Genomic DNA, 19,583 nt, shown 5'->3' on the forward strand with positions numbered 1-19,583 from the left:
AGGAAAGTATGAATGATTGGTGCCATTACTATAATCAATCTATTAATTCCAAAACTATACAAAGGATGGCATATTTTACACATTGTTTTGCACCTTCCTTTTAATGAATTAAATATCATGTAGATCACTTTCTATTAGTTCATAAAGAACTAATAATATTAGTATTATATATTATTAATATTATTATAACTATAGTATTAGTTATATTTTATGACTGCATAGTAGTCTATGGTGCACCACTATGCATTTCTTACCTTTTCTTTAAGAAACAATGTTGTCTATAGCCTTACATATTAGTAAATTAGTCATTTTACACCTGAAGACTATCTCCATAGAATAGATGTCTAGAAGTCAAATAACTTAGAAAAAAGGGTATGTGCTTTTATAATTATTTCAGATATTGAAAAATTGTCACTTTACCATAAAGTTTATACCAACAGAAATGTGTGAGGGTCCTGCTTACCCTATACTCTTAGTCCATAGCATTTAATCTAACTTTCTGAACTTTGCAAATATGATAGGAAAAATGTAATGCTTTGATTTGGTTTAAATAAGTAAATATGGCTTTTCGTGTGTTTTATAATCACCAGTACTTTCATTCATAGCCTTTGACTATTTCATGGTTATTCATTACCTAATACCATTGATTAAATTTGAATTATTATAAATAAAAATCTGAGTATTCTTCTCAGCTATTTAAAAATTCCTTGAATGTGTTCATCCTGATTCTTGGATATGTATTTGATTTAGCCAATTTACACACTTAACTTGCTCATTCCTTAGTTTTGTATTTTTTATCAGTACACATATTAGAATTTTTATTGGCTCTTGGCCACTGGAGATATACATTTGAATGTAAGCCTACGAAGAAACTACAGTGTTGTAGGAAGACAATTAAAACAGAATAATAAATCATACAATAGTTATACAAAACAGTATACAGGAACACATGGGAAGTTACCTGATCCAAAATTGAGGCAACAGGAAAATGTTACTAAAGATATGTCCTAGCAGTTAAATAAAACTTAACCAGTAAAATAATGGAGCGAGGGCATTCATTAAAATGGGAGCAGCATTTGTTGAGGTTCAAAGTCAATAAAATATACACTGGGAGGGCAGGCAGAGCAAGATGGCTAACTAGAAAGATTTACTGTTTGTCTCCCCCACAAAGACAGAGAATATATCGAATACGCGACTACATTTGGACAAAAATAATGAAAGGAGCGAACTGGAATACATCAAAGGAGCAGCAGAGATGCTGGTGAGTGCAGAAACTCAGGATAGCCACATAGGGAACCGAAGAAAATTCCCGACCACCACCACTCTATCTCCCAGCTAGGAGCAGCAAGGAACCAGGAGGATTTCCTACCTGTAGGAAAGAGGTAAGTGAATATGGCACCATGGGCTTGTGGCACAAACCAGCTGCCCTTTTGGCCATGCTCCCAGTGCTGGGCACTACTGCGAGCCTGCATGACTGCATTGACCCAGGGAGAGAGTTCACGCTGAGCCGCCCCAATCCCCCAGGTCCCAGGCTGCTGCAGCAGTTTCAGTTTTGGGATCAGACCCAACATCCAGAGGCATTTTGCTTTAGCTCCAGCAGAGGTTCCATAGCCCTGAAGCCCCATCATCACTCCAGGTAACCTACACCTGTGTCCATGTGGCATCCTGCACCTTGAGAATGAGAGATCCAGTGAAGCAAGGTGCCACCATCAGGACAGAGGGAGCAGTGCACACACTATCCAGAGTTAGAAAGCTGTCTATTCAGGGCCTTTGGCCACTGCCAGCAATCCCACCTTCTTTGGTGAAGCACCCTGTTGCTTCTCCCAAGAGCTAAAAATCTTACTCACAACCTTGACAGCCCAGCCCAACATCACTCACTTCAGCAAGGAACTACCAAGTACTCTGGTGGCTAGGCTGTAGAGGCACTCACAGACAACTCCAATATTGAATATAATCAAGACAATCACACAGAGACTACACTATTGTGGATACCTGGAACCAGAATTAAAACACCCTACTGACTGTCACAATAGAGCACATCTACAGGAGGGAGTCTTTCCCCTCAATAGCCACTCCAGAGTGTTAGAAGAAGCAACTCCTCCAACAGATCCCAGGCATCAACTTAGGATATTACAAATATGAAAAAAAAAAAAACAAAAACAAAGTAATATGACACCCACAAAGGAATACAATAATTTTCTAGTGCCAGATTCCAAGTAGCAGAAAACCTATAAAATAACTGGAAAAAAAATTCCAAGTAACAAATATAAGGAAAGTCAAAGAAATACAAGAAAATTCAAATAGACAACACAATGAAATAAGAAAAACAATCCAGGATCTGGAAGAGGAATTCAACAAAGAGATAGATATCTTTAAAAAGAACCAAACAGGACTCTTGGAACTGAAGAATTCAATCAATGATATAAAAAAAATACAACCAAGAGCTTAAATGACAGGCAAGAGCAAGCAGAAAAATCTCTGAACTTTTAGACATGCTTTTGAAATAACCTAAGCAGACAAAATGAAAAAGAATTTTTTTAAAATGAAGAAAGCCTAGGAGATCTATTGGACAACTTTAAGCATAGAAACATCCAAATAATGGGTGCTCCAGAAGGGGAGGAAAAAGTAAAAAGTATTGAAAACCTACTCAGTAGAATAATAGCTGAAAATATCCCAAGTATTGGGAGAGATATGGACTTCCAGATCCAAGATGCTCAAAGATCCCCAGATAGATTCAACCCAAAAATGTCTTCTCTAAGATACATTGTAATCAAACTGTCAAAAGTAAAAGACAAAGAAACAATACTAAAAGCAGCAAGAGAAAAGTGTCAAAGCACCTGTAAGGGAGTCTCTATCAGACTAACAGCAGATTTCTCAGCAGAGACTTTATAGGCTAGGAGAGAATAAGATGACATATTCAAAGTACTAAAAGAGAAAAACTGCCAGCCAAGAATACTATACCTCATATAATATTCTTCAGACATGAAGAAAAAATAGTGTATTTCCCAGACAAACAAAACTGTGGGAGTTTACCACTACAACACCATCCTTACAAGAAATCCTTAAGGAAGTCCTATATCTGGAATGCAGGAAGCAACAATCACCATCATGAGTACATGAGAAGGAATAAAACCCACTGGTAGAGCAGATACACAAATGAGAAAGAGAAAGAAACCATATATTATCATTACAAGAATCAAGAAACACTAAAGACAAACAATAAAAGGAAAAGAAATGATCAAAATATATTTAAAACAACTGTTAAAAATCAATAAAATGCCAGGAGTAAGACAATACCTTTCAATAACAACCCTAAATATAAATGGATTAAATTCTCCACTGAAAAGACATAGACTGGATGAACGAATTAAAAAACTAGACACAATTACATGCAGCATACAAAAAGCTCATTTCAGCTGCAAAGACAAACAGAGATTGATAGTGAAGGAATAGAAAACGCAAATTGAAACCAAAAACTATGAAAAGAGACAAAGAAGGTCATTATGTAATAAGGGGATCAAGCAAGAGGACATAACAACTATGAATATACATGAACGTCAGAGCACCCAGATATACAAAGCAAATATTAATAGATCTAAAGAGAGTATAGATCCCAGTACAGTAATAGCTGGGGGTTCAACAATCTTGTCTCAACATTGAATAGATTATCTAGGCAACCAATCAGCAGAGAAACATAGGATTTAAACTACACTTTAGACCCATTGCACTTGACAGACATCTACAGAACATCCAACTACAGAAAATACATTCTTCTCATCAGCACATGAAACATTCTCCAGAATAGGCCAATGTTACAAATAAAGTCTCAACAAATTTTTAAAAATTAAAATCATTTCAAGTATCTTTTCAAACCACGAGAATATAAAAGTAGAAATCAATAACAGGAAAAACACAAGGATGCCCAGTTTCACCACTCCTATTCCACGCAGTATTGGAAGTTCTAGCCAGAGAGATCTGGTAAGATAGAGAAATAAAGGGCATCCAAATTGGAAAAGATGAAGTCAAATTGTCCCCATTTGCAGATGACGTGATCTTATACACAGAAACACCTAAAGACTCCATCAAAAAACTCTTAGAGGTGATAAATGTAAAACAATGTAATAGTTTTTTAAAAACCCCGTTAAAAAGTAGGCATTTATCTAAGGAAGACATACAGATGACCAACAGTTATATGAAAAAATGCTCAACATCACTAATCATCAGAAAAACAAAAATCAAAACTACATTGAGATATCATCTCATTCCAGTTAGACTGGCCAGTATCAGAAAGACAGAGAATAACAAATGCTGTGGATGATGCAGAGAAAGAGAAACCCTCATACACTGTTGATGGGACTGGAAATTAGTTCAGCAATTATGGAAAACAGTATGGAGGTTTCTCAAACAATTACAGATAGAACTGCTGCATGATTCAGCAATCCCACTTCTGGGTATATACACAAAGGAATGGAAATCATCATGTCATCATGTCAAAGGAATACATGTGATCCTGTGTTTATCACAGCTCTATTTACAATAGCCAAGATATGGAACCAACCTAAGTGTCCATCAACAGATGACTGGATAAGGAAAATGTGATAGATACATACATACATACATACATACATACATACATACATACATACATACATACATACATACATACATAGATGATAGACAGAGAGATAGATAGATACATAGATAGATAGATAGATAGACAGATAGATAGATAGATGATAGATAGATAGACAGATAGATGATTGATAGATAGATGGATAGATGATAGATAGACAGATAAACAGATAGCTGTTAGATAGATAGATAGATGATAGATAGACAGATAGATGATAGATAGACAGATAGATAGACAGACAGACAGACAGATGATAGATAGATAGACAGATAGATGATAGACAGATAGATGATAGATAGATAGATAGATAGATGGATAGATAGATAGATGGATAGATAGATAGATGGATAGATAGATAGATAGATAGATACATAGATAGACAGATAGATGATTGATAGATAGATAGATAGATGATAGATAGATAGATGGATAGATAGATAGATAGATAGATACATAGATAGATAGATATACACAAACACACACAATGGAATACTACTCTGCCATAAACAGGATAAAATTCTGCCATTCGCAGCAACACAGATGAGCTTGGAGAAAATTATGCAAAGTGAAATAAGCCAGATACTGCATGTCCTCACTCATAAGTGTGAGCTAAAAAAATAAACAGGAAGGAAGGAAGGAAGGAAGGAAGGAGGGAGGGACAATAATAATAATTTGAACTTTCAGAAGGAGAGAACAGAATTGTGGCTACTAGAGGTCAGGGGGGAATAGCGAGAAATTGGTTAATGGACACAGAACAGCTAGTTAGAAAAAATAGGTTCTATTGGTGTACAGTCAAGCCAGGTATCTATGATTGACATTAGTTTACTGCATATTATAAAATAGATAGAAAAGATGAGATCAAATGTCATCATTACAAAACCATGATTAAGTTTTTATTGATGAATATGCTAATTATCCTGATTTGATCATCGCTCATTATATACAGGTATTTCTATTCAACTCTGTACCCCACAAATATGTATAATCCATTGTTTCAATTTTTTAAAAGTTACTAATAAAAATATAAAATAAGTCACTATATAAGTAATATATATATATATATATACTCTTAAGAAATGTAAATCCAGGGCCGGCCCGGTGGCGCACTTGGTAGAGTGCAGTGCTTGGGAGCACGGCGGCGCTCCTGCCGAGGGTTCGGATCCCATACAGAGACCAGTCTGCTCACTGGTTGAGCGCGGTGCGGGCGCTACACCGAGGGTTGCGATCCCATTACCGGTCACGAAAAAAGACAAAAAGGAAAAAAAAAAAAAGAAATGTAAATCCAAAACTTCTTTTAATTTAAGTTTAAGTAGGATTAGAACTAGAGTTCCATACAAGTGTGAAAGTGGGTCTGGCAAGAGATGAGGCTGGAGAGAGAAATGAAAGGTTAAGAGTCTGGAGTTTACACTAAGGATCCCCTAAAAAATTGTAAGCACTTAAGTGACAAGAATGCATTTTATGAAAAAAACATGGTTTTGGCAAGGACTGGAGAATTAATTGGAGCAGCACTAAATTAGTGTCAGTAGTAATGCAGAGCAGAAATCATGAGGAGCTAAATGTGAGGAGTAAAGAAAGGTCAGTGCATGACCATGCAAACCACACAGCATTTACCTGCTGTGCAGGAATTTAAATGTCTCCAACTGTCTTGAAGTGGCTTCCTGAATCAAGGAGAAAATGAAATTGCCCCAGACTGGAGGGTGCGTGGGGCATGTAGTTGTATATAACACTGTGTAGGAACACACAGAAAGTTGCCTAACCTGGAATTGGGGAAACAGGAAAGTGCCTGGTCTGAGACATTAAGCACACTCCAATGCAGAAATCAGCTATGAAGTAGCATATTTAAGGATGAAACTTTTTTTTTATGAAGGCAAGAAAATATAGAGAACAGTCTGTAAACAGGTTAAGGACATATTTTGCTTGCCACAGAATGAACTTTGCATAGGTCACAACCAAAAGATTTTGGAGAGTATAGTACGATAGGAGCTTGAGTCTTGGGAAAGGAATTACAGAGCATTTCAGGGATGAGAATTAAGTGAGGGGGGGGAGAAATAACCTGAAAATAATAACATAATGGGTTAACAGCAAAGAAAATAAGAAGGTAAAAAATGTGAGATTAATCAGCCTCAAATATTCAGATAAAATTTGGTATGAAACTGCCAGTGGAATTGTTAACTGAGGCCTCAGTAGGACAATGAAGTTTTGGCAAAGCCAGCAGAGTACAGGAACTTACATTTTGTATGTTTTGTTTCCCAGGAGCACTTGAGAATTAATGCAGACCACCCTCACCTAGAAACTTGTGTTTTATTGATAATTTATTTTGCTATAATTATTAACCAAATGGCTAGATGATCTCAGATAACAGTAGAACTTCAAGAAAAATTTGATTTTCAATATATGCAATAATAATACATCTGCATTTTCTATTCTTCTATTGTACTAACGTGTTATGAAATTTCTGAGATTTCTGTATGATATCTGTATCAGTCAGAGTTCAGTTAGAAGAGATAAAATGTAGTAGTTATATTAACAGACAGAATTTAATATAGATTTTTAAAATTATCTTGCTGTAAAGTTATTAACTTAGTAAATGAAAAGGCAAAAAGAAGTTATCATGGATGGAGCAATTGCAGGAGGCAGCTTCCACACCTAGATCTCTACAAACAAGTGAAAAGAGGCCAGAACTATTAATCTTAGAAGCTTGGGAAAGAAGCCCAAGGAAGCTGAAATGCAAATCTTTGAGAAGGGGATGCTGCTCAGCTGGTGCTGGTATCTCTGAGATTGGAGAAGGGGCTCTGGGAGTGTCTGAAGAGCTTCACTGAGACTGGTCCTGCAAGCATTAGAAAAACTACATGGTGGATTCAAATGCTGCTGTAGAAAGGCACTGCTGCTGCTGCTGCTACTGCTGCAAGGAAGGGTTGCTGCTAGGGTGATTCTCACAAGAACACGAAGCCAGCTGAAAATAAAGTGGAAGGAATGAATCCCTAGCCTCCCAAACTCCCACTAGCTACTTCTATCCATGGAGCTTAATGCGGACAGTGCTGGCAAAGCATAAATTTGGATTGCAGAGTCCCATACCCAGTATCACAAAGCAGAGTATACAAGGGCAGGTTAGAGATCTGAGACAATAGCTTGGTAATCAGCACAGTCTACATTATTTACAGTGTATAAAACATACTTGACCCAGAAAAACAAGTTATTATTATTAATTCTATGTGTGTTTCTGTGTTTATGTGTGTGTGTGCTGTGTAATATATATATGTAATACATATAATGTGTTTATTATATAAAGATGGTCCCTAGGGCATAATTAAAAAACCTTTATCCTTTAACTCTCTTTGACATAATCTTTTTTTAATGTTGTGCTATCTCTGGATTTATTTTAAATTTGTTCTCCTGGCAATGTTACTTTACCTTTAACAATCTAATTTAATATTTGAATAAATTGTCTACTGTCTTACAGCAGCTAGAAACATTACCCATTACAGCAATAATAGCTTACTGGCCTTATAGTAAATGAAAAAAATGCATTAATATCTGGCTTGCAGCTATAGCAGAGCATCCTGCTTCATTATGACAGAAAGGACTCAGCAAATCTGCCATCTGTCAGCATTTCCCCCAGCACCGATTCTTCTTTCTCCTGCTACTTTACCTGTGAGCTGAATATCCATAAACACAGTTTTATAGGATGGTGGTATTAGCTTGGCTCTTTTGGCACCAGCATTTGGAAATCTATTTGACTGACTATCTTAAATCACACAGATAGTTTGTTTTTGTTTTTGTTTTTACACCTTTCACGGAGCACTTTTTATCAGGCTCAAATAAGCATTATTTTTTGTTTAAATTCTATTTTCATATGCTGAAATTGAAATAATATATAAATATCTTTGTGTATGTAATAAAGTTATCAGTAGAACTGCAAAGGAAAACAAATATGCATTTAAGTCATTTCAACACTATTATTTCACAAGAGCTTAAGAATTTATAGGCAAAAAACACTCTGAATTCTAATAAAATTTTGCTCAAGAAAAGGAATAAACAACAAAAGGCTTAAAAGAAGTAAATCATTAGAAAAATAGTATCTTAAAACAAATTTCTATTTTTATTAACTAAATCGCTATTAGAGCATAAGTTATTCATTAAATCTTTTTCTAGGAAAACTGACCAACTGAAAAGATTGATTAAAGTTAAAATACATATATTTCACTGTTGCAATTAATTTTTTAGTACACATCTGTCCTAACAACATTTCAGAACTCAAATATACATTAGCTCACATCATTAAAAAAAAAAAAATCAGGTGGCATAAGATTAGAGGATCATATTGATGTAACTTGAATAGTTTGTGTTATTTTTGAGTCCCACTATAAGTCTATACAGCTGCATAGAAAATTTAAAAAATCATAGAAATTAAGTTTAGTTCTGTGACAAAACAATAATGCAGTGAGATCATTTGTGATGGCCATTTTTAAGTATCAACTTGATTGTGCTATGGGATGCCCAGACAGCTGGTAGACATTATTTCCTGGGGTGTCTGTGAGGGTGTTTCTGTAAGAAATTAGCATTTGAATTAGTAGACTGAGTAAAAACATCTTCCTCAGTAATGTGGGTGAGCATCATCCAGTCCCGTGGGAGACTGAAAATAACACAAGGTGGAGGAAAGGCAAATTCACTCCCTTTCTTCTTGAGCTGGGACATCCATTTTTCTCCTGCCTTCAGACAACAGAGTTCCTCATTCTTAGGACTTTAGTTTCTGGAAATTACACCAGCAGCTTTCATGTTTCTCAGACCTTCAGCCTCAAACGGAAAGTTACAACATAGGCTCCACTGGCTCTCAACCCTTCAGACTCAGACTGAATCACACCGTCAGCTTCCCTGGTTCTCCAACTTGCACGATGGCAAATCATGGAACTTCTTGGCCTCCATAACCATGAGAACTGATTCCCGTAATAAATCTCCTACCATTTAACTCTCTCTATATTCTCTGAAAAACCCTAATACAGCATTAGAAGCACATATTTTAAAAAATATTTTACAGAATGTACTGTATTATTTAAATGAAAAGACAAAAATTTGATGTTTCACTTGGAAAAAAATCTGGATAGGGACGGGGAGAGAAGCTAAGTTGTTTAAAATCGGAGTTGACAATCTAATAAAAGTTATTTTTAAAACTTTATTCTGACTACTATTTAAGAAATTTGAGGCTGTGCTAACACTTCAATAATGATAACCAATTTAAATTGGAAAAACTAGATCTTTAAAATTGGTGAATTTTAATTATATCACAAATGGTCAGCATAAACTGACGTTATTTTTTCCCCCAAAGAATTCACTGAGGCATACAGTGGTATTGTTGGTTGACAGATACATTCTTTTAATTGTTTTCCAATATGTTAGTGAGAAATTTAAAAGGACTCAAAGCTAGTATACATGTTGTGGTAGACAGCCTTCAAAATGGTCCCCAGTGATTCTTGTCTCTCAGTGTTTATGCCCATGTATAATCCCTTCCAGTATTAAATAGGTCTGACCTTTGTAAGCTATAGGATATTGCAGAAATAACCAGTGTCACTTCTGAGGATAGGTCATAAACAACATTGTTTTTCCGCCTTTGCATGCTTTTAAATCAACTCCTGTGGAAAAGTCAATTGCCATGCAATGGAGACACTCTTGCAGATTTATGGAAGAGCCCAAAAGGTAAGAAACTGAAGCCCTTTGTCAACAGCTGGCAAGAAAATAACGCCTCCTGCCAATAGCCATATGAGTGAGTCATCTTGGAAACAGTACCTGTAGTTCCAATCAAGCCTTCAGCTGAATGCAACTGTAGCCAGCATCTTGACAGCCACTTCATGAGACTGTGAGCCAGAACCACCTAGCTAAACTGCTGCTAGAATCCTAATTCCAATCCACAGAAACAACGTAAGATAATATTTATTGTTGTTTTTAGCTACTGTGTTTTAATTTGTTGGGCATCAATAGGTCAAGTAAACTGTAGGTGTTTAATATAGATCTTTAATTCATTGTTAGGGTAACTTTTAAGACATCAATAGGTGGATGATACATATGTGTTTAATATTTACATCGCGTACTATTGTTCCACGTAAGAAGAAACTCAGAATGCTACTTGAGATTACTTCAAGTCAGTCATAAAAGTTTCCTATGTTCTTAAAGACTAGCTTGGAGGTTATTAGAAGGGTATTCAGTAATTGCCCATTGAAAAATCGGCCTGAACTTAGGAAACTGTTTTTAGCCAAAGCACCCAAGCATGCAGAATATCAAAAGAAAAAGGGTAACTTCATACAAGCATGATGATTATAATCATCACAGGTAATCATTAAAGATCCAGACATAGCAACAAGATTACTCCAATAAGCCAACGTGAATAAAACCTAAAGATTCAGTGATGTTCTTGACACAAATTTAAAAATGGCAACTGCCTTAGAGGGGTAAACTGGTAAAATGTCACATACATTGGATGTGATTAGCCGTTTGAGGAAATAAACCTAAAAACTGACTTTATACTAATGACTGAAGAGTTTTGGGAAACACAAAACTTCAGTCAAGGTGACCAAAGTATTATCTCAAAGACAAAAAAAAATGTGATTATAATATATACGGAAACCTGGACTATTTATTTTGTCCCAGTTTATAAAAGAAAAAAAAATTAATATAATTCAAACAAACAAAATGCCATAAAAATTTTTTAGGGACCTTGATAATATGATGCAAAATTTCATATGGAAAAATAAGAGGCCCCAAATGGCTCAGAAAATTATGAAGAATGAGTATATGGAGGCAACAAAGCAACAGAAATAAACAAAGCTACAGAGAGCTTATAAAAATATATATAATAAGTTAATATACGACAGAAGCAAGGGACCTTGATAATATGATGCAAAATTTCATATGGAAAAATAAGAGGCCCCAAATGGCTCATAAAATTATGAAGAATGAGTATATGGAGGCAACAAAGCAACAGAAATAAACAAAGCTACAGAGAGCTTATAAAAATATATATAATAAGTTAATATATGACAGAAGTGGTTTTAAAGATCAGTGAGGAAAAGATGGACTATTCAAACATACATATTTCAATACATTCAGTAAGGAGATATATATGTGTTTGTGTATATATATATATATAGGTTACAACTATCCATATGGAAAAGCTACATTTTATTCCTACCTCAAACCATGTGTAAAAACAAAATGAAGACTAAAAGAAGATCAAATACAAAAAATATCAAACTATAGGAGTAAGCATTGAGACCATCTTTAAGACAGCAGGATCAAATGGCACTTCTGAAAGCAGTTGCAAAAAATATCAACTATCAGTGAAAACACTGAAAAGTTTGTACTAATTAATGATCAAATAGAAATTAACCATGGAGAGTTCTGGTTTCCAGTTCTCCATGTGAGGAGCTTAAAAGTTATCATTCTGTCTTAACAAGTTAAACATATGAACAAACCAAAAAATCAACAACTCTTCTTAGATCCGTAAGAAGCAAGATCACAGGGCAAACTGGTCCCTAAAATTGGAGAGAGAGAGAGAGAGGGATGACATAGGAAACTACAAGTTACCAGAGCAGAAACCTCTGCAGGACCCAGTGCTGGGGTTGGAAAACCTAAACTATAATTGACAGATTGCTCAAGGCTAGGTGTGGACGAGTCTGAGAGTTAAAAATCTAGGGGGACCCCATCATAAGGATGTGCCCAGGCTTTTGTGAGTTTCACCTCCAAAAGCTCAACCAGGTTCTCACAGTAAATATGAGAGAAAATTCATTCATGCTTCTGGCAGGGGTAAGGGGAAAGGAACCATTCTGAAATATGACAGGCACTCATTTATTCTTAACAAGGTCTGTTCTCAGGAGAAACTAGTTAATCAGAGCCTACCCTGCTGGGGTATCATCAGAGTATAGCTGAGCCGGAGGAAGGAAGATATCCAACTCCGTCCCACTATAGCCGTCCTGTCCTGCCTAAGTGGGGAGAAAAAAGCTGAGAAACACTTGTGAAGTCCACAGCCCAGAGGTGTAGGCTAACTAAAAATAAACAGTATGACAATAACAATAATAATAATGATAATAAACTTTAAGTTCAAAGATTAAAATATTGGAAGAGAATATTTGCAATGTCTATGATCAGCAAAGTATTAGTTTCTAGAACATATAAATAACTTTTAAGAAAAGATAAAAATAATAACAAAATAGAAAATAGTTGCCAAGGTTTATAATATATCTGACCTGTCAATAAATATATGGGAAGATTTCCAGTCTTATTAGTAATCAGAAAAATACAAACTGAAACAATAAAATATCACTTTTTCACCCACATTGGCAAAATTTAATTAATTTACAAATATTTAATGCTGTCAAGGATATGGGAAAATATGGACTCTTACTCGCCGCCACAAATATAAATTGGTTTAACCATTTTAGAGAACATTTTGAGAAAATCTGCTTAATTAGAATATGCATACACCATACCACATGGCAATGCCATTTATATATGTCTACCCTAAAGAAATTTTTATTGGGTTGCACAGGACGTTTGTTGTAACACTGTTTATAACTTTTAAAAAACCTGGAAAACAACTAAACTGTCTTCCGTTATGAGAATAGATAAATATTCATGCAGAAAAAAAAATAGTTCATTTAATATGAGTGAGTGAAACCTACATATGATGCCACAGGTAAATCTCAAAACTAAAACCCTGAGAAAAAGAAGCTGAAAAAAAGATATACAGAGTAAGATATTTATGCAAAAATTTGAAGCCTCTGTAGCTACATAGTATATTCACAGGAATGAAACTAACCAAATCCTTCTGAGGAAGGAAGGAGTGAGTGGAGGAATGGGACAGGACAAGAGGAAACAGTCTTAGCTCTATCTGTTACTTATTGATCAATTTATTTATTTACTTATTTGCTTAAAGAGCTGTGAAGCAAATCTGCAAAATGTTAACATTTTTTTAATCATGGGGTAAGTACATAAAATTGTATTCTGTGATAGATATCAAGAAGCTCCAAGTTAAAAAAAAAAAAAAAAAAAGAGAAGTGCTGCAGAATATTCTAGAATAAAATAAGTAAACATGGCATAGTCAAAAGAATCAAGGACAAATGGACTTACAGTCAGAAGATGCAGGCTCAGTGTTTGCTTTGCCACCAACTTCTGCTGTGATCAGCAAAGTCATTCTTCAAATTATCACTGTGCCGGCTCTGACAGTATAAGAATCCCGATTCCTGTGTCTGTGAAACACAAATAAACCTACTCACAACAGCACTTAGAAAAGTATTTAGAAAAGTAAAATAAAATGTATTATTTACATAAGGATGCCACTCTACCTTTAAATTTAGTCCCCTTTCATTTAATTCTGGAGTTTGTCTTTTAAAATGATGGTGAAAATGCTACATTTTGAGTGCTTTAGGGAACCCCTTCCAACATTCTTACCAGAGTAAATTGTGGCAATTCAAACTTGCATGCATCATTTGATAGAGAAAATTAGTTTTTGTAGATGTAACTAATATAAAACACATTACATTGTAATGAAGTGTAAGAATGTAGAAAAAATGTATAAGCTGATGTTGTAAAGCAACACAAAGAGTTCTTACTGGTAAAAATATTAGCCCAATTAATAGCTGTGCCCTGAAAGACTACAATATCTAAGGGGTACAAGGTAATTCATCAAATGAAGTGTCCTTATTTATGGGTAGGAGGATTTCATCTGTGGCAAGGGAGGGCAAAGGTAAACCAAGTACAATTCCTGTAGATAATTAAACTTAAAATAACAATGAAATGACCCATAATGTAGAGAATTATCCTTTTCATCTCATCCTTTTCTGGAAGGCTAGAAAATAGAGATTTCTGCCTTCTTGGGAGTATTAGACAAGTAGATTTGACCCTTCCTCCTCTCACCCGGGCTCCTCCCACGGCAGGAGGGATGTGTCCTCTCGTCTGATTGTCCACACTGGCAAAAGTTCTGAACTCACATGGACCAACCTGTCTAGGGCCTTTCTTCTGAAGGGATAGCCCGCCACTGCATCATTGTTTGACTCCTGGTGTCCATTACCAGGGGAGGCTTCATCTGTGGACGGGGCGACCCATCTCTAAGCTACACCTCCTGGCTGCATCAGGGTCCGTAGAAACCTCATTCCCCCTGGGTTGGATCCCAACTTCTGCACTGGGAAAAGGCAGAGAAGCCTGATTGCGACCGCAGCTCAGTCCCAAGCTATGTTCCCCAACCTAGTTCCACTGGAAATAAAGCCGACATTTTTATCCCTATCTTGACCTGGTTCTGTTATTATTTTGAAGTCAGAGTGGAAATGTTCAAATAATTTGATTCATTTATCATCTTTAGAGACTAAATTTATAACTTTTTGTAGTACTTACACTCATTTATAGCTAGAAAGTGTAAACTGTCTTTGCCTTTTTCTTTTACTTTTAATACACAAACTATGTAACAATGAATTATACATTAACTCTATAATAATTTATTTAAATATTTGTCTGTCTCTGGTAAACTTTAAGCTTTATAAGGATAGTAACCTCATCTGTTCTGGTCACCCCTTCATGACCAGGACCTGGTGCTATGTACATAGATGGTTCTCAGAAAATATCTTAATAAATGAATTAAACAGTTGTTTATTGAATTCATGGCATCCTGGTGCCCTGGAATACTATACTAAACACTATAGACAGGCTTCCTGGTCTCAAGGAGGTTTGCGTTCTCCATCCCTTAAGAAAACCTCTCTCCCAATAACCAGAAGGGTAGCACCTCTCACAGAAAAAATGTCCACCGAATTAAAATGAGACCGTGCTTGTGAGGTTATCAGAACTGTCCATAGGTTGAGGATGGGAAAGCTCTGAAAATTTAACTTCTGAAATGTTTACTTTTATTCTTTTTATTACAGAACCATATGCTCATATCATTCCAAGTTATTCTTGTTTTTTTTATTTTCTATTTTTACTCTATTGAGAAATAAATTGTCTCTTTCTTGAGACACACTTTCCTGTTAAGATGCTTTCCCATCTTCCTGCCTTCATTGCTGCCATGAGTCATTCATTCCATGCCTACCATATTCTTCTTACTAGAAGTAATTTATTCATAGCAGGTAGTGATGGGCATTATGAGAGAAAAGAAACCAGAGAAAGCAGATGAAGTCGCTGGCGAGGTGGGGCTATGCGACACACAAGGGTTGTGTGAGTACAAAAGAAGCTGACCGTGAGGAAGGTGCGCAGGGAGGCCAGGCTGGTTCCAAACGGACCCGTCCTACAGCCTGCAGCAGCAGTTGCTTCTGGACGTGTCACTGGCAAAGCTCCAGCTCGGCCACAGGCTGGTCAAACCCAATCTCTGCCACTCGGTGCTCACAGCAAACACAGCCCAGCAGATTCAGGAAAAGATGACCCAGGATGGGACGTGGCAGGTGGTGGTGTCCCAGAGGGCCACGCGGGTGCCGCTCAACTGCCTCCTCTCCATGCAGATCCTGTGCAGCTGGGCGAGGGGGCAGGGGGAGGGACACTCCGCTCCTGAGCTGGGCCCAGTGTCTGAGCTTTCCCAGGTCACCTTGGCACAGGTGCCAAAGAACCCTCAGAGCAGTGTTTTGGAAACCGACAGCCCTCAAGAAAATAGAGGAAGCTTTTGGAAGTTGCTAGATCAGATATTTGAAACACTGGAGAATAAAAAACCCAGTTCCGTGGAAAAGCTGTTTTCAGACAGGGATGGTTCCTACTATGACCTAGACATGGCACTGACAGGAATGTGTGCCCTGCGTCTGTCCTACCGTTGTATCTTGGAAGTAGATAACCTGTTTTGATTTCACAGATGGGACTCTCTGGACTTTGGACTATTGAGTTGAAACAAGTTAAGACTTTGGGGATGAAATGAATGTGGAAAGGACATGAGTTTTGGGGGCCCCAGGGCAGAATGTAGATTGGATATACCCCCAAACTCACTGAGGCTTGATCCCCGCTGTGACTGTAGGGAGGGTGTGAATCTTATTGTTGTAGTTGAAAAGTGGGGCCTTGAAGAGGTGATTAGATTGTGAGGACGTGCCCTACTACATGGATTAATCCATTTGATGGTTTAATGGTGGTCACAGGAGTGGTTCTGAGGGCTTTGAAAGGAGAGCACATAAAGAGCTCTCTCTCTCCACTCCGCCACTCTGCCATGCGAGATGCCCGTGTTACTGTCACCACCACCAAGGCCTTCATCAGATGTGTTCGCTGGACTTTGGACTCCCAGCCTCCAAAACTCTAGCAGTAAACATTGTTTCTTTATAAATTACCCAGTTCCAGGTATTCTGTTATAAGCAACAGAAATGGACTAACAGACATATAAATGTTTGTCTGATGGGGTAATATTTGAGCAGAAATATGGAATAAAGAAGGGAGAAAATCATGCCAAAATCTGGATGGAAAATGTTCAAAGCAGAAGAAATACAGGTGCAAAGGTACTGAGATAGGAACGTTGGGCCTCTTTTTAAACACAAAGAAGGCCACTGTGGAATGAGCCAAATTAAAGTGTTAAAATAAAGTGCTGCCCACTCCTCTCTGTCCTTACCATCTTTTTCTTTGACTTCCACTTCTCTTTGGACTGTGTTGAGAACATTCTAAAATATTCTTCCTTCCTTTTTGTCAGTCTGGGTCACAGATCCTTCAAACCCATTGTGCAGACTGGGTCAAAGAACCCTCATATGCAGACTGAGTCACCGACCCCTCATACACAGGCTGGGTCACAGTCCCTCACATGTCGGTCACGAGCTAGGAATAAGATCCTGGGAGCTGTTGGCAAGGTTCACGTGCTTTATTCAGATACGAGCTAAGCCTGCAGCAACCTCCAGCAGCAGCAGTGGCCCCCTGGTGACCTCCTGGTGGCCTCTTGAAGGCATTCTGGGGGCCCTGCGTATCAGAGCCCTTTGTCCTTTATACTTAAATCAGATAGCCAAGGAACACCTGGGCACACATGCAGTTAATGTATTTACAACAGACATTGTCATGTGCAGGCCCTCAGCCGGCTCCCTTTTATAGGCAGGCCCTCAGCCAGCTATGAGGTTTTCCTCACACTATGCTTAAAAAAAAACTCAGATGCTGTTAGTAGGCCTCAGTATGATTTAATCAAGACTTTGAAGCTGAGATTATGCATGACTTTGCAAGGAACTAAGGGACAAACCTCTTGTATATATTTGTCTTAGCTCCTGTGAGGAAAATGGAGACAGACTGGCAGGCTCCCTCATGTCATATCCAGCTGAGCATGACTCTGCATGTCTGTTGTAATACATGACGTAAGAGTGGTACAGATGTGCATGTGTGTCCAGGTGCTCCCTGGCTAGCTGACTCTAGTATAAAAGACAGTAGCTCCGATCCACGAGGGGCTGAGCTCACATCTGAATAAAGCACGTCAACCTTGCCAACAGGCCCCAGCATCTTTTTCCAACCACCTAGCTCACGATCTGCACAGGACAGGTGTGAAGGGTCTGTGCCCAGCCCAACAACTCCCCTCACTCGTTTCCAGTATTATTCAAGAATTTACAAATTTACGTTCAAAACAGAAGAAAGCACGTTCCAAGACATCCATATTGAAACAAAGTAAAAATCTTGAACCCTCTCCCTCAACAGTCCATCCGGTCAGCAAATCCTTTACTTTTACCATCCTAAATATCTCCCTTCTTTAGCATCTGGCAAACATGCCAGACACAGGGAGAATTAAGACAACAGGCTCCCCTCATCAACTTATGCCTGAGTTATTGCAATGATATTCCATTCCCCAACTCATATTAGTTTTTAAAGTTATTTCTGTTCTGGGAATGTTGATATAATCATGTCATGATGTTGCATAAAACCATCTTTATCCCTGCTTTGTTTATCAAGTAAAATCAAAACTCTTTAGCACAACCTGAAAGACCTTTACAATGTAGCTTTGACCCGGCCTGCAGACTTGGTTTCTAGCTCATCCTCCCACACGTTGCTTATATTCTAGTCTGTGGCTCTCAACTCTGGCTACACATTGGACTCACCTGGGGATCTTTTAAAAACACCACTGCTCAGGTCCCATCCCAGAAAAATTAAATGAGAGTCACTGAGGGTACAAGTTGGGCAGTGATATTTATTAAAAGATCTCTAGAGGAATCTAATGTTCATGTGCCTGAAAAGGGGTCGAAACTACTACTACTGCATGTTACTATTTCTGTTAGCAATTTAGCCTAATTCTCAGGGGTACTGATTCAAAATCAAATAAAGGCATTGGGTAAGAGGTGAAAATAAGCACACTGAGCTTCTTTCATCACTTCTCAAGCATCCAAAGGTTTGATACATGTATACAGTCTGCTAGGAACACTCATATACATTCTCAATCTGGCATCCTTTTATTTATATTTGAAAATTTAACCTAAGTACTACTCCTCTTGAAAATGTACACAATTCCACAGAACAGCTAGTAATTTCTAGTTTTGAACATCGTGGCACTTTGAATTTATCTCTCTTAAAACTTTGTAGAGAGATTACTTGCTCACCAGCCTACCTCCTACATAACTAAATATCACACCCTTAAGGGCAGGGAACCATTTATGTTTTATCTGTGTATCTGTTCTGTTCCTCTTGAGAACCATAGGCAATGAAGTAGGAGGAAAATCAGAGATATGTGAAGTCCCAGAAGCCAAATGAAGACCGTTTTGTAAAAAGCAAGAAATAATCACTTCATTAAATGCTGCTGACAGGTTAAAGAAGATGAGGACCAAGAATTGGTAATGAAGTTTAGCAATGTGGAGGTTATTTGTGAGTTAGAGAGGCGATATAGTGCAGAAGTTAGGAGGGTAGACTTCAGAAGAAGGTAGACTTCAGAAGAAGGTAGACTTCAGAAGCAGCTGCCAGGATTTTAATCCAACCTCTACTTCTCACTACCTACCTTGCACATTGTTGTGAAGATTACGTAAGCTACTAAATAGTTGCATAAAGTGCTTTTATAATG

General features: G+C 37.4%; 1 protein-coding gene across 1 annotated transcript; it reads left to right on the forward strand.

The window, feature by feature from the left end:
* Positions 1 to 1,400: 1,400 nt before the first annotated feature.
* On the forward strand, positions 1,401 to 16,416 carry LOC103598253 (cell division cycle-associated protein 4-like; the record flags this gene model as incomplete). Its single annotated transcript, XM_008582239.1, has 2 exons — positions 1,401 to 1,636; positions 15,852 to 16,416. Coding segments are annotated over exons 1-2 (801 nt in total), but the record flags the coding sequence as incomplete, so codon positions are not given.
* Between the last annotated feature and the right edge of the window lie 3,167 nt (positions 16,417 to 19,583).

The sequence above is a fragment of the Galeopterus variegatus genome, unplaced genomic scaffold, assembly GCF_000696425.1.
Source record: "Galeopterus variegatus unplaced genomic scaffold, G_variegatus-3.0.2 Scaffold2548, whole genome shotgun sequence".
Classification (NCBI taxonomy): domain Eukaryota; kingdom Metazoa; phylum Chordata; class Mammalia; order Dermoptera; family Cynocephalidae; genus Galeopterus; species Galeopterus variegatus.